Genomic DNA, 15,357 nt, shown 5'->3' with positions numbered 1-15,357 from the left:
CCCCGGTGTCGCCTGTGGGGGCGTGAAGAGCCTCGCTGCCACAGTGTCTGTCTCCTCTGGGTCGTCTTTGATCCTCCTGTTTACTGCAGACCCCCCCCCCCAGGTCACTTCCTGTTCCCCGCGGCCCTCGCCTGTGTCCTCCCGTGCACCTCCACTGTCAGTCTCTGTCATTGGCCACCCACTCCATCTTTTCCGAAGCATTTCTTCCTCCCTCCAGCTCTTACCTTGCATCTCAACTCAAAGCAGATGCGCTACAACTCAAAATTCCTATTTTTCTACATCACTCTGCCTGTGTCACAGACTAATTCTTACCTAACCCATGAGATTACGTTAATTGAGTCCACTGTTATTACATGCCTACAAGACATAGGGATGAATCTCTCATAGTATCAGTTGGTGACTGGCTTTGGTTCCCTCTCTGATCCTTTGTTATATATTACATCTGTGGTTGCAGACAGCTCAATCATCCCTGTTTGGTCTGTTAATAAAGAACAGAGCTTGTGACACTAATCTTTGTTCTACTTCACTTGTTTCTTTCCAGTGGTGCAAAAGGTTGACAGTGTGTCTGAAGGCATCGAAAAATATGGAGGAAAGATAACGGCTTTTGAGATGGATTTGAAAAAACTAGGTACGTGTGTGGGCTCATGTCGAAGAAACAACTGCTGGAACATTTGCGGGACTTACTGTATTCAGTTTTCTTTTCAGATGATCAATCTGGGGAGAAGTCTGAGAATACCACGACAGACATGCAGGCCTTTAAGAACAACATCTGGAGTCTTCAGCGGCAGCTGTCTGCGGTGGAAGAACGCATCCACAGCCATCAAGTTAAGCTCAATCAGCTGCAAAACATTGACTCGGACCATCAGAGCAGCCAGGGTTCCATTCGGGTGCTGCTGACCAGCAACACGGCCAGCTTGCGCATTGTAAATAGTACCCTGCAGTCTTATGGCAGCATTATCGAAGGCCTACAGGAAGACACGACCAGGCTGCAGCGAGAACTCCAGCAGCAGGCAAAACTCCAAAACCAGGCACTGCTCGGCATCAGCAGCCTTAACCTCACTCAGGCCCAGCAGAGAGGCCTCATTGCTGCACTGCAGCGCTCTGTGGATGACACCAGCCAGGCTATACAGAAAATGCGCAACGACTTCCAGAGTCTTGAGCAAACTGCCCGACAGACGCGTTCTGATACTGAGTGGCTTCGTGGGAAAGTGGAGAACCTGCACGTCATTGCCAGTAATGTCTCGGTTCTAGCTAAAGCCAACAATGACAGCCTGGAGGATGTCGGGTCGCAGCTTACTTTTATGAGCAGCCAGCTCCAAAACACCAGCAGCCTTACGCACAGTCATGACCAAACCCTGAGGGAGATCATGGACTGGCAGAGGGACTTTGGAAACCTCACATCTGCAAACTTTGATCGGTTAGAAGTGCGACTGGATGAGTACGAACAGGGTGTGGACCGTGTGACTGGCAACATCAGCTTCTCCACACAGCTTCTGGGAGCCATCAACCTCAACCTGAATGATTTACGCACGTGTTCCGAGACAGTCGGCCGTCACTCAGACTTCTTGCTAAACCTCAACAGCAGCATGATGGACATGACGTCGGACACTGCCGCTCTGAGATCCCAGCAGGAGGAGCTGGCAGTGCGTTTGGACAAAGAGGTCACCGACCTGTCGATGGTCATGGAGGAAATGAAGCTCGTGGACACCAAGCACGCACAACTTATAACCAACTTTACCATTTTAAAAGGTGAGCGGTGTGTGGCTATACCGTGTTCGACCAAAAAAAGGGGGATTTGGAAGTTTAGCCAAGAGTCAAGTGAAAAAAAAAAAGAAAAACCAGTAAATTGTTGTTTTCCAGAAGCTCAGTCGAGTAGTTCAAATTAGATTTCCTTTCTGACTGTTCTTTTCACACGCATTTGTTTTTCGTTTCAGGTGCCCCTGGTCCCCGAGGTGAAAAAGGAGATAGAGGATCTACAGGACCAGCTGGGCTGACTGGTCAAAAGGGAGAAAAGGGACCGGTAGGAAATGTGGGATCTAAAGGACCTAGAGGAGTGGTTGGCGAGCAAGGACCTTCAGGTCTACCAGGGATTAAGGGCCCACGAGGCACACCTGGTACTCCCGGAGTCAAAGGCAGCCGGGGATCAGGAGGCCGGGCTGGACCCCCTGGAGACAGAGGAGAGCCAGGTACTAATGGCCTACCCGGAAGAGACGGACAGCCTGGTCCTCAGGGGGCACAGGGTCCTTCAGGAATTCGTGGCTCAATTGGACCAGCTGGGGAGCAAGGACCAAGGGGGCTGCCAGGGCTGCCAGGACCAGCAGGGCCTCCAGGACCAGCAGGACCACCAGGACCAGCTGGACCACCAGTTCAGCTAGGGGTCAAAGATCCTTTTGGACCTGTGTCTCTGCAGGATGAGGCAGTGTCTCCAACTCTGTGGGCCTCAGGTACGATATCAAAGACTTCTGACCAACCAAACAGAGGCTATAACCGCCCATTATCTTTTTCTATATGCAATTGTTGATGTGTCTCAGAGCGTGCTGTTTTCTTTTGCCCCAACATACATGTTAAAAGTTTTTTTTTTTTGTTAAACTTTTGTCGCAGTACGTTAATCCCATGAGAGTGTTTGGCTCAAAACACATCATTGCCTTGGGTATTTTGGAAGGTCAATCACATAATCAATGACATAAAAGCGAACAGTTTAGCATCCGTTTGCATCATTTAGTCAAAGAGCCTCTCTGTATTATCTGGTTCAATGAAGCACACAAGGGTAAACTTAGCTTTTATTACCTTTTTTGTTTCTCATGTATTTGCAATGACCAATGCAGATGTTTTTTTGTTTTGTTTTTTACCACTGAGATCGATAACACTTTTAAACCAGTGTTACATGAAGCTACTGCAGGCAACTAATAAGTTTATTTCAACCCATAAAACCCCCAGCTATTTTTGATAAAGAGATTGATTTGATTATTGACGAACCAAGAGTCAATTATCAAATTTCATTCCAAGCAAGCCTTGATTATAATGTCTTTGAGTGATAAATGAAGTGATTTTGTTTGTTGCAGGGTGTCCTGTGGAGTGGCTGAACTACAAAGACAAATGCTACTTCTTCTCCAAAGACCTGCACAGCTTTGATGATGCACAGAGAACCTGTGAATCCACCTCTGCCTCATTACTGATTATTAACAATGAAGAGGAGCAGGTAACTTGTACTTTTCATCCTTTGAAGTGCATCTTTGGGTGTGTTGTGTATTTTAAAGTGCAACTTATGTGTCCTCCTGTGACTGCTGTGACCTCAGAAATGGCTGCAGAAGCAGATTTTTGGAAAGGGTTACTTCTGGATGGGGCTGACCGACAGGGCCGAGGAGAACACGTGGCGCTGGCTGGATGGGACTGAGCCCACTCTCACGTCAGTAATATATCAGAAACATAACTTCCAGAAATGGGTGTTTTATTTTCCCAACAATAATACCACAAATTGACCTCACACTTACCACTGCTAAAGGTGTAGGTATTTGGTTGCATGAAACAACATCAAGTAAGCTTGTGGATTCCTTTCAGTATTCTCAACTGTCAAATAGTTTCTGGTTACATATAGAACTCCACATCCTGTGTCCTGCTGCCATTACAAACAAAACACTTTCTGAAGGTTTCACTCACGCTTTATTTCTACAGAATCATCCAATTGGAGCAGTCCATTTGTAAACATTAGGTACATGAAGGCCTACATAGCTGCAAAATAAATGACAGCTAGTTAAACATAACCCAGCAATACAACCAGATAAATGATTACATCTTCCAGTACAGCAGACATGAGAGGCTTGTGGATCCTATCCCAATACCTTGCAGCCTGGGAGTCAGTTCAGGAAATTAAGTCAATTATTGGTTTATAGGGTAATTTTAAGCACATTTGAGCTATAATGGGTTTAGTTCAAGGTCAAACACATCAAATGCATGCATGTGCACACAATTAGTCCTTTTCATTAAATTAGCTGCCATAATTCCGATAAATCTTTTTGCTGGATGTGCTCAATGACAATTTGGTCCTTTTAATAGTGAGGGTCAAATTCCTTCTGGCTCCTACAATAATCAGAGTTGTTCATCCTGCACTATAGTCGTGAGTTTAGCCACTGTGAATGTGATGTGTGATTGCCCTCTGTTGTCTGATTTTAGAAAGTGGAAGGCCGGCCAGCCTGACAACTGGGGCCACGGCCATGAAACAGGTGAAGACTGTGCTGGTCTCATCCATGACGGGTTATGGAACGATTTCTTCTGTGAAGATCTCATTAGCTACATCTGTGAGAAGGAAACCTGTGAGTCTACTTGTGTGTCGCTCTGTTCACATGTGGATGTTTTCCCTGCAGTGTTCCCTTCATGGTTCGTTTTCTTTGCAGCGAGATCGTATGAATCTTAGCGGTGTGATGATGACAGCAAGCGCACAGTTGAGCAGCTAGACTTCAACCATGTGGCACGGGTCCACCGATGCAACACGTGGGGCGGTTCACGGAGGGAGCAAAGGGACAGTTTTGAAAGGAGCCCGGGGCTGCAGCAGCAAACGTCTGTCCAACGCTGGCGATACGCCGCTCTCCTCCAGTATGAAGCCGACATCACCAGTAAGTGCAATACAGCAGGGCAAACAATGGAGGGAGATCGGTTCTTTTTTTTTTTAATTACCAAAACACCAACTGATTTTTATATGTATGAAAATGTTTTTGAAATACATTTTATAAAACTGTACTCGATGTACAACTGAATATCTGAATGTATATTTCATTATGCAAGTTTTGTAGGAAAATATACAATTCTATGAAGCCAAATGGACTCACAATAATGCTTTTGTATGTGTAATTGTCTGAATAAAAAGTGCAAAATGTGGTGCAAAGAAACCCCCGGAATGCCGCTGATGTGCTATTTTCAAAGAAACTGTCATCAAACCTCATAAATATAACATTTTTATTTTACACACACAGGAATAAATTAAGTATAGAAATGTGTCTCAAGTTTCACTTTCAGGTTCATAAGTTTGTGAGGTTTTTTTTTTTTACACTATATGCAATTTATTTCTCACTATTACTCTTAAATATGTCCTTGAGTTCAAAAATCTGTGGATGTTATGAATATAAAATGTGCCATTCTCTGCACTCAGGTTTTTCCTGTTAAATAAACACACAAAATGAAGGAAGAACTCAAAAATAAATATGTAAAACCCATGGGGTGTTTGTATTTATTGACTCTTTCCTACAATGACAGCAGACAAACAAACAGGTATCTGGTGTGAAGTCCATCACAAAACTCCTTGGTATCAATATTGATTTAGTTTATTGATTTGGCACAGAAAAAGGTATTTTCACATTTTGGTTGTTGTATATTCTTGTTCCTTTTATTTGGACATAGAAATTTTTTTTTTTAAATATCTCCTCTCTAACCCAGATCAGAAGCAAAGATGCAGATATTTTTCTATATATAATCTCGGGCTCTGCAGTTCATTGGCTAACATTTCCTCTCAGGTCATTTCACATCCTGCTTTCCTGCTTTAGGTCAAACTCCAGTCACTCCTTCAGCTGCACAGAAGATTGAAATGATCTTATGATAGCACCTTTTGTCAGTAGGAGGGAGTCCAACTACTTTTTTTTACCAATACGGACACCGAGGTCTTACAAACCTAACAAACAAAACAAAACAAAACAAAGAGACTGAAGACTGTGAGTGCTCACAAGGATTTGAACAGCTGTCTGGAGAAAAGCTTCTGTGAAGCTTCAAATTTGCTTAAGATGCACTCTTGTAACTTAGTTTGACATTGTAAACATCAAAACAAACATGAAAGAATGCAGGAGCTGAGCCTGGCAGACAAAATGTTAAGTTTGACCTCTGCTTGCTCAAAGTGACACAGTGGGTGAATCAATCAATATTGCTCATTTCATTTGGCATCATATACATGAAAGGTAAAGCAAACATACGCAAAAGAAGCAGCACATTGTCTAAATGTGGATTTATTGTTGAGGTATGTTGGAACTATGAATATTCTCTCTGGTTTCTTACAGTCACACTGTTTCATGTGACGAATCTGTCGAATCTGTTGTGCTGGACAATGGAGCGCGGAGACGCAACTTACAACCTTCTTTCCTTTTTTCACATTTACCTCTTACTTCCTTCGGGGTGCAGTGTTTAGGTTCAGTGCTGGTTTCGCTCAGGCTGCAATGCTTGCAAGTGGAACAGGACTCTGTAAGGCTGAATAAAGGACTTGGGCTTTTGTCTGTAACTCCTGTAAACATGTTTCCAATATTACCGTCCAGGTGGGAATTCATCCTGCAAAGACATTCTCTGGATCAGTTAGCATTACTCCTTGGGGCGAGGGGGCTGTTATCTCTGATCATTGATACAGGGGTTTTGGTTCTCATCAGTGGTTGGGTGGCTCTCTTCGGGTCCCGGTGCAGAGAAAAATGTGACGGCCGGCGTTGCTGCGGATGAGGTGGAGGTGAAGCGAAGGGAGGCGACGTGACGAGGAGGGCTGGCTCAAAACGGAGGCACGGGGTCAAAGCTCGTCTAGTCGTCCTTCTCCACAATGACCTCGCCGTGAAGAACCCTTCTCCTCTGCCGCAACATGTGGAAGTAGAGCTGAGGGAACACTGCAGAAGAAAGAGAACTCAGTGCTCTGGACCTAATGCTCAATGAGAAAATCAACACACTGTCATAGTAGCAGTATGTTGTTAATGCTGATCGTTCTTAATGGGATATGATTTAAGCCGAGAAGAGCGGACTTTCTGCGTGTAGTTGCATGTTCACAATGTGCTTGCATGGGTTTCCGCGTGGTATTGCTTTTGACCCGCCCAGGGTGGACACTGCTTTGAAATAACACTAAGAAAGTCTGATCAGACTAATGGTTTTTTTCACCCAGCGTGCCTCACTTGATTCCTTTACAAGGAAATCATGATTAAAGATAAGCTGAGTTTAAAAATAATATCTATTTGATTTGAAAACCCATTTTTAGGATAGCATGTAATTTAAATGTAATGAAGGGAAATCAAGATGATAAAATATGTGAAAGTATGACAGCATGACAATGTATTTGTAAGACTCACCTGCTGCTTTGAAAGCAAAAACGTCTCACTTGCACTCTTTAGATAAAGGTTGTTATTGCCTATGAATCCCAACAGCTGTCTTATGTGCTGTGTGTAATATCAGGGTTAATAGCTTGACTTTCATTGTGATGCATTTGTGTTATCTATACTTATTTACTTGAATTTGGTGTGCTGGTGAAGTAGCTTTGATCACTTTGAAAAGGAGAAAGTCATGCAACTCATATTGCAACAACAGAAAAATCGCCTTTAACTTAAAGCTGCAGTTTGCAGCTTCACGTGTAAGTGGATGCACCAGGATTGTCATATAATCCAACAAACTCTATGCTCCTTACGTGGGATGTAGGACAGCATGATGATGATGAGGCAGTAGTAGTAGTCAAACGACACGTTATACTTGTTGGGAAGCCTCATGGAGTACATTCCAGACCGGCGCACAAACGGTAGCGCAGCGTAAATGGTGAACAGCTCACCGACGACTCCCAGCGGGTACAAGACGATGAAGAGGTTGTATCTGCGACAAGAGCAGAGAGAGAGAGAGAAAGAGAGAGAGAGGGGGTGAGGCATCTTCATATCCTTTCTTCAGATCGCCAACAAACACAGGAATGCAGCCGCACGGTCTTGCCGAGGATGTTAACACACTCGCATGCACAAATACATGAAACAGTACACTGCAGGATAATGTTAACAAAGGCAAAAATTCTACTTTCTGGCCTTCTTAAAAAGTGCTATTATATTAATATTGACATTATAATACCAGTTAGTCTATAGTCAGCAACTTCTCCAGAAGCAAACCGTGTTTATAAGCAAAATTAGGGATTCTTACAGCTTGCAGAACATGGAGCCGATTTGATTGATATGTTTCATACTATAAGCTGCTTGGTTTAACGTATTTCTCATGACTTTCCATTAGCTCGTCATCTGTCTTCCACCACTCATGTAACTTCATGTCAGCTGTTCACATGACCAGCGTCCATTTCTGCAGCAAAAGCACATTTGGTTTCATAAAGTGTTCTTGATGATGCCAATGCACCAAGGTGTTTGTGGGAAGTTGTGACATCTGAGGTTTAAACGCTGGCAAATGAGCTGCTATTCTGTGCGCAAAATGTCAAGAACCTCAAGAAATATTATCACGAGTGCTGTGTGTATATTTGGCCGTTTGTTTAACTTCTGGATACAAACCCAAAACCTGACAAACCCAAACACACTATTAACCAGAAGCCAATATTAAAGCTGCTTTCTAGCAAAGTCCATGAGATTAATGAATTCTAGTAAATGTAAAGCAAGAAGTAGGAGTTTCAAGAAAATGATATAACTTGAAGCTATGGAAAGAAGGAGATGAGGTTCAAGTTTTGAGGTTAGTCAGATTTTCAATAAACTGACTTTTGGCTTCAACTTTGAAGCGATTTTATTGTTCACTGTCTGAAGACATCCATATTATTGTGACCCAGTGACGCAAGTCAGCTGCAGCGGTGATGATGGGCGGGGCATGAGCCTCGGAAAAGAGAGCCGGGATTCCCCAGTGGAAAAGGATTTGATTTGGCACAACACTGTGATGGGCAAAGCCGCGGGATCAAGTTATAGCTGCAATTGAGTCCTCAGACAAAACGTCAGCGAATGAAACGCTGCACTACATGATTGATTACTGCACTGACAAGCAATGCATTTCTGTCAATCAAATGCATACACAGGCTGTTCATTTCCAAAACAATGCTTCATATCATAAAGCAATAACTTGTTTTTTTTTGTTTCTTTTCAACCAGAACACAAGTAGCATATATTTTCATAGTGATGAAAGCACATGTATAAATGATACAATAAAATAAGCTCACAAATTGGTCATAGGATTCAACCACCTTGAGAAAAACTTAATCTACAAAGACCTGCAGACCACTTCAGGCAAAATGTCAGACAGAATATTTTCTTTTGTGACAGCACGGCTCTCTAGGAGCGTGCTATGTGATGACTCAGGACTACAGAGAGCCTCTATTTAGTCAAGACCACAGCAAAGGCTCGGGGGAGCGTCTCAGCGGATGTGAGAGAAATGTTGGGTGAACATTCCATGACCAAAACAGATGGTCTTAAAAACAGGAGCAGCTGAACATGAGCCCCTCTCCAGAGGCCTGGCGTCTCCTCCGTGCTTAAAGAAAGAGGTGAAGGGTGGGGGCAGGGGAGGAGAGTTGCCATTCAGTGCGCAAGAATCAAAACCAGGAACAAAGGGATAGCTGGCAAAGGACTAGACAGACCCTTCAAGGTCACATGGTGCAGCAGAGTGGCAAAATAAATCCAGATCCTCGCTTGCAGGCTGAAGACCCGAGCCTGAGAAATGGCTGCGCTAATCAAAAAAGGCTGATACAATATGAAAACGTTGCCAATCTGCAGAGAGGTTGTTCTGTCTGTGCGGCAAGGTGCCTGCGTGTTGGACAGCTATCAGTGTGTACAGCCGACGTGCCTCACAGCGACTCTGATTTCAGGTGAGGGCAAGCCGCCACGTTACAAGTAGTGTCCATATCGTAGAAAGTAGCACGTATGTCAGTCCGCGGCTGAGAAACTTTCATTAACCGCCTCAAACTCCCATTGATGAGTGAATACAGGAGGAAATAGGCGTGTTGCAATGGAAGCTTCTGGAACTTTGTGAGAAGCTCACATGTGGTGTCCAGAGTTCATGAATGTGTGAGATTTCGAGAACATGTTGAAATTCTTCTGTTTGTGAGAGTACTACAATTTGTTTAGCGTTCAAGAACCTCATCAAATAGCCTTCTTCTCCTCTTACTTACTCACACAATATTCAACACACACTCAGCTACCCTCCATCCCGATGCAAAGTTAGTCTCAATTTAGCCAAGTCACAGAGTTGAAAAACGCCAAGTCATGCTGAAAACACAACACCCGACACACACGTAATGAAACGACATCTCCACCTGGCCCATTTGATGAAGTATGGCAGGTGGTGGAGGAGGTTAAACGTGTAGTAGGAATATCTGGTAATCTCTGTCACCGTCCACACAACCAGGAATAGGATAACACTCTCTTCATTCTGGATCTTTATTTAAGGCGGGAAAAAAAAGTAGCATAAGGCACTTAAACCTGGCAGGTGCTTCTCAAACAGTTGCTGTGATCTGTTGATGTGTTCCAGTGTGAGGAAGCAGCATTTTATGCAACAAGCGCAATAATAAGACAGAGAAAATACGTTTCACTTGAGTAGTTGTACACTAATGGTTTGGTTGAATGATCTGTGACATATGCAATAAGAAAGAATTACATTGTTCATGTTCACATCCAAGCAGTATCACAGTTGCTCTCATTTTTACCTGTCGGATGCTGTTAGTGATGAACCAAACCATGAAAATCCGAGAACACACTTGAACCCCAGTTACAATCACAGAAGTCCTCACGATTCCTACAGCAAAGCGATAAAGACCAAAACAAAATTTTAAATCTACAAAAAAACTCTCTTAAAAGTGTAGAAAACACATTTCTTTTTCATAAATCAGCTTAAAGATCACATACCAATGGCACAATGTCCCACCTGTAAGGCATCATCATGAGAAACAGAAAATGCATTCAGTTAATTTTCTACTAACTTGTTCAGAAGAATTATACTTCAAAAATAATTGGGCCACATTATTTCTTACCTCAACTAATGCAAAGGTCTGGAAGAACTTGAGCGTCCTTGCTATACTCCTGTACAGACCCTTGTGTGTGCCTTTCTGGATGTAGAAGCGCATCATTGCCATGGCCAGAACCAGCCACCTGCAGGAAACAACACGGAAATATTAAGATACAAGTCAGACGTTATAGGAACAGTTAGGCGCACAAAAAGCCAAACGGGATTTATGATTTTTCCCTCATTTAGAGTACATACATTAATGGGTGAATGAGCAGCATAATGTGGGAAAACTGAGAAATAAAACAATAACAATACAAACCGCAACAATAAATAATGATCTGGAGAGTTAGCCGACGATATTTAATGTGTAGAAAATGCAACATAATCCACATCTTTGTGAACCTGGATCAAAAGACTGTATAACTTCATTCATAATACGAAATAAACAGATTGTATCCATAAATGCTAATACAGTCAAAACAATTAACCTTTCAGTGAGATCTTTACATGTTGTACTATAAGTTGGTTAAAATCAGCCTCATGAAACGCAACAAATGGAACTCATAACAAAGCCAAAATAATGATTCGAAAAATACAATATTTTAATGAAAGTAGCAACATTAAATGCAGCATCACATTGAGTCTCTATTCCTGAATCCATAGGGAAATCAATGGGGGCAAATTAAATTGAACTGTTATAACTTTTATACAAGCTGCATAACTATAGCATGCACTAAGCTTTTATATATCCACAGTTCTAAAAATATTTATAGAATAACCCTCTTCTTGCTTCTTTTTATGTGTTCCTCCTAAAATATTTAATGGCAAAGGTCATGCTGAAAAAAGCATCCATCCATCCATCCATCCATCAGGTAGCAGTATAGAGAGCAAAGACCTGAATCAACTTCACTGAAGCTCAGACTGGCAGAAAACTTTTTTTGAAATTATTATTTTTCTTGCATTTGAACAAAGGAGCTACCAGTACAGCAAGAACCAGGAAGCCATCAGAAAACTGCATATTTCTTCAAACCTGACACAACACCTTAAAAAATCAGCCAATAAAAAACGTCTCACAGAGCTGTTTAATCCTGGCATCAACACCTCCAGACGTATGGAGACTTAATATTTGAGCGGCCATGATGGAAATGTTGTGATAATCAAATGAATGGTATTTGTAGGAAAAACCTTTGTTTTTACTCTGTATATGATATTCCAAGAGAATTCCGAATCAAAAATGAATCTTTTTAGATAAGAAAATTAGAAATGGCTATATGGTGCTTTAAATGGTAGATATAACCAGTGACAAACTTTAATTTTGCAGTTACTTTTTCTAGAAAAATAACATTAAATTTGCTTCAATATGATTATTTGATACAATAATGTCGAGCGTGATTATTGTAGGTTGAAAACCTGACAATGTAAGTAAGACAACTTCTATCAATAGAACATTGAAACTTCACCAGTAAATTGTGCTTCATATATCATTCAAAAAAAAAAGACTGATTATATGCTTGTTAATGCACCTCAATTTTTTACATAGTACAGAATAGTTTCTTCTACTGTTTGTGCAGCATGTTAGAGAACTGCTCAGAGCTGTTTTGTTTTGTGGTTATATCTATTTATACTTTTTTGGAGGGAAGTTACATAAGTTATATGTTAAGATGTTCCAGAGCTCAGTAATACAGAAGAAGACAGTTTTTGTCCAGAGTGCCCCTTTCTCAATATATATAATGTATTAGGCCACTTTTCATCTCAGCGTCTCAGGAGTCTCCTTGTCAATTTATTTGATTATTTTTGGTGTTACAGAGAGAACAATTAAACAGAAGTGTGGATTAACATGTGTGGGTTGAGCTCAAGAAAGATCCACGTTGAGAATCTGACTTAGCTGAGGGAGAATCAGCTTAAAGTGAGACAATACACCATAATTAAAGCAATAATTTGTTATAATCATAATAATCAATAGCAGGAATATGTTGCCTGACAACTGCTTGTGCTTGTGGAATAAGAACTCTTAATGTGTTCACATTCAAATCCCAGTGACACAAAGTAGTATTTTAATAAATAATTTTTTATTCATCCATGGTGGGTTTTCAGTCCCATGCTTGAATTGGCAAACAAATAACTTATATTCCTGGTAGGTTTCAAATACTAGGGTTTTCCCGAACTTGAGAATACTAGGTATGCTTTTACACCTGCAGTTCCACCACACCAAATGGTGACTGCCTGTTGGATATTGTGCTGGGATTTATAAAACGCTTTGATGGAATAAAAGATTTTCCACAGACTGAACAGAGGAATCCGGTTTTTAAACTTATATAAGAATCTATTTATCCTCCTCGAGTTGTAAATAAAGGGGTGACAGACAGCAGAGGCACTGTGCCAAACTCCATAAGCGCGTTTAGTCGCTCCTGCTGATCCAAACATTTCACTCAAACTCAAAGCCCAGAATATCATGTGTCTGCCTCACACTGTCACAATGCTCCGTTTTCACCGCGCAAACCTCGCGTTGTTCTTAAAAAACTGCTCATTGAAGCATATCGGTGTCGGAGCGCAGAGCTCCAGTGTCAGTGCGCTCCTTCTATACTTATCACTGCGGCTGCGGGACGCGCTGTGGGCCTCGACGTTGACACCACGCAGTCAGCCCTATTTGGACACGGCCAGCACGCAGCGCCAGCCTGTCACTCTACCCAACCGCCATCCATTCATTTCCAAACACTCTCAAAACAAAAACACTTTAAATCCTCATTTAGTTTCTTGGACCTCGCACCGGCCGGCGGACTTTTCTCCGACTACAGCGCGACGAAGAGCCGCAGAAAGCAGCGAGCTGAACGAGGCACTTTGGGCTTTGACACAGAGACACACAGTCCTATAAACAGCAACACACGCTTACAGTTTTTTAAGGGAGCGGCGAACTTGTGCGCTTTTTCTTATTAATACGCGACGGGGGCGCGGAATTACGCACGTACCCGGCGGTCATGGCGATGTTGTAGAAAGTGAGCCATGCGGTCGCGAGGGCGCTTTTCGTTCTCTTCTTGTTGTTGTTTTCCTTCTCCTCAACCGTGCCGTCCTCCTCGCTGGACGCCATGGTACCGGGGGCAGGGTGGGGAAGTCAGGAAGGGAGCTGACAGCTGGGGCTGGGAGGGAGGGGGGCAGGCTGCAGGGTCATCCATCCATCCACCCACGGAGCCCTCTGTCGCGCTCTCTCTGTCTCTCTGTCTTTCGAGTGAGACAAGCGCGTGGCCTGCCGGTGGCCCCAGGGGGCCACAAGAAAATCCAGTGAACTTGTTTCTCCTCAGGGGCCAAGTTATTCCTGCACGTGGCCCCTCCCCAAGACACCTGTTACAGAAACTCTTGAAATAAAGACGATTTTGCGCCAAACAGTTTCTGTGATTAACAATGTAATAACACGAATAGACAGCCTTGGACTGTGCGGTGGTGAAGGGTACACAGCAAAGTAACAATGTTCCAGGTTCCAGTGAGTTTGTGTGCAGGTCGCATGTTCTCCCTGTGCAGGTTCCAGGATATAAACAACATTTGAGGATCATTGTCCAATATGTGAATGTGAGATACGCTGTGTTTGGAGATTTATACAGTTTGTGTCCTGCCTTTACCCATAGCTGAGATTGGCTCCCCCTTGGATTATAATACACCTGACAGACGGACAGACAGTTTTTTTGTTTGGTTTTTTTTCCAATCAGGATTGATGAAACGTGAGCATCAATGGACTTGTTTGTCCATAAATCAATACTCAGGTTAGAGGTTGAGCTGCATGTACATCGCAGAGATTTGACAGGAGAGACAGTGCTGTTGGGTGGCAGTGGCCAAACTGCAGAATCAATGTTGATGGTGAGGTGAGAGAAAGGTGCACGTTCTCCTCATCACCACTGCAATGTATATATTTAAAGAGGGTTTTAGAAGTCAAAACATTTGTATTTAAAATCCCCCCCCCCCCCCCCCCCTCCAAAAAAAAAGAAAAATCCACATACAATGAAATAAAGTTTGTTTTGGATGAAAAAAAAAAGATGTTGCTGGAATGTTTTGTTCGTGTTTAACAGTTGAGCCTTCCTCTGCTCCATTAAGAGAGATATTGAGATTATGTGGGAGCTGATCACAGAACTCTAGCACAGGGAATAAAAGCATAATGAGAAATGTTTAGGCGATTTTTTCTTTATTTGTTTGTTTGTTTTTTGTATTTCTGCTGCTGCTTTCGAAGAGGCTGTGAGAAGAGGCCAGTAGATGATTTGCAACCCTACCGTGGCTGTTGAGTGACAGAAAGATTGTTTTTGCTATCACTTCTACTGAGGAATCCAGAATGTGGTCATTTCACTCCAATCAACATGAATATATTGGATTTGTTTTTTATTTACTGTATTTGTTCACGTTTTATACTTCTGTATCGTAGCCAGGGTCACAGGGCTGCAGTGTGGCGCTCTGGTCGTGGAGCTCTCCTCTGTAAGAAGAGAGTCTGCTCAGAGCAGCTGCAGGACCTTCAATGAGGTGTAACGTTGTTTAACTCGTACGCACCACAGGTACCAATCTGTCCCGGTCTCAGTTCACCTCTTATGAAGCCACTGCCTGAGAAACTGCATTGATGCAGAAGCTAAAATTAGCTTTCATAATGACACCGTGTAGAAATGAGTGTAAACTAAAGACAGCGCCAAATATAGTTGACAC

At 42.6% G+C, this 15,357-nt stretch overlaps 2 protein-coding genes across 2 annotated transcripts in view; one reads left to right on the top strand and one right to left on the bottom strand.

Annotated features, from left to right (window-relative positions):
• The window catches only part of LOC308125763 (collectin-12-like), a 34,752-nt gene extending 29,546 nt beyond the window's left edge, over positions 1-5,206 (top strand). The window contains exons 4-10 of the mRNA XM_080489740.1: positions 542-628; positions 706-1,749; positions 1,935-2,444; positions 3,063-3,199; positions 3,297-3,406; positions 4,171-4,310; positions 4,392-5,206. Of these exons, the coding sequence (XP_080345866.1) occupies positions 542-628; positions 706-1,749; positions 1,935-2,444; positions 3,063-3,199; positions 3,297-3,406; positions 4,171-4,310; positions 4,392-4,411 (2,048 nt within the window). The 3' untranslated portion in view covers positions 4,412-5,206. The remainder of the gene's footprint in view (positions 1-541; positions 629-705; positions 1,750-1,934; positions 2,445-3,062; positions 3,200-3,296; positions 3,407-4,170; positions 4,311-4,391) is intronic.
• hacd1 (3-hydroxyacyl-CoA dehydratase 1) lies at positions 5,192-13,774 on the bottom strand. Its single transcript, XM_080489741.1, has 7 exons — positions 13,650-13,774; positions 10,709-10,826; positions 10,584-10,602; positions 10,385-10,473; positions 9,995-10,116; positions 7,409-7,587; positions 5,192-6,623 (listed from the first exon to the last, which is right to left on the bottom strand). The coding sequence occupies exons 1-7, from the start codon at positions 13,766-13,768 to the stop codon at positions 6,541-6,543; spliced, it is 729 nt and encodes a 242-aa protein (XP_080345867.1). The 5' UTR covers positions 13,769-13,774; the 3' UTR covers positions 5,192-6,540.
• Positions 13,775-15,357: the final 1,583 nt, after the last annotated feature.

Source organism: Lipophrys pholis (genome assembly GCF_963383615.2).
Source record: "Lipophrys pholis genome assembly, chromosome: 20".
NCBI classification, from domain to species: domain Eukaryota; kingdom Metazoa; phylum Chordata; class Actinopteri; order Blenniiformes; family Blenniidae; genus Lipophrys; species Lipophrys pholis.
This window is presented reverse-complemented; position numbering and strand designations above follow the sequence as displayed.

Excerpts from the sequence above, each read along its gene's own strand:
- hacd1 (XM_080489741.1), bottom strand. The coding sequence starts at position 13,768 with ATGGCGTCCAGCGAGGAGGACGGCACGGTTGAGGAGAAGGAAAACAAC. Across the intron at positions 10,827-13,649 it reads AACATCGCCATGACCGCCGG|GTGGCTGGTTCTGGCCATGG; the intron begins GTACGTGCGTAA and ends TGTTTCCTGCAG. Across the intron at positions 7,588-9,994 it reads TACTTCATCAAATGGGCCAG|ATACAACCTCTTCATCGTCT; the intron begins GTGGAGATGTCG and ends CTCTTGTCGCAG.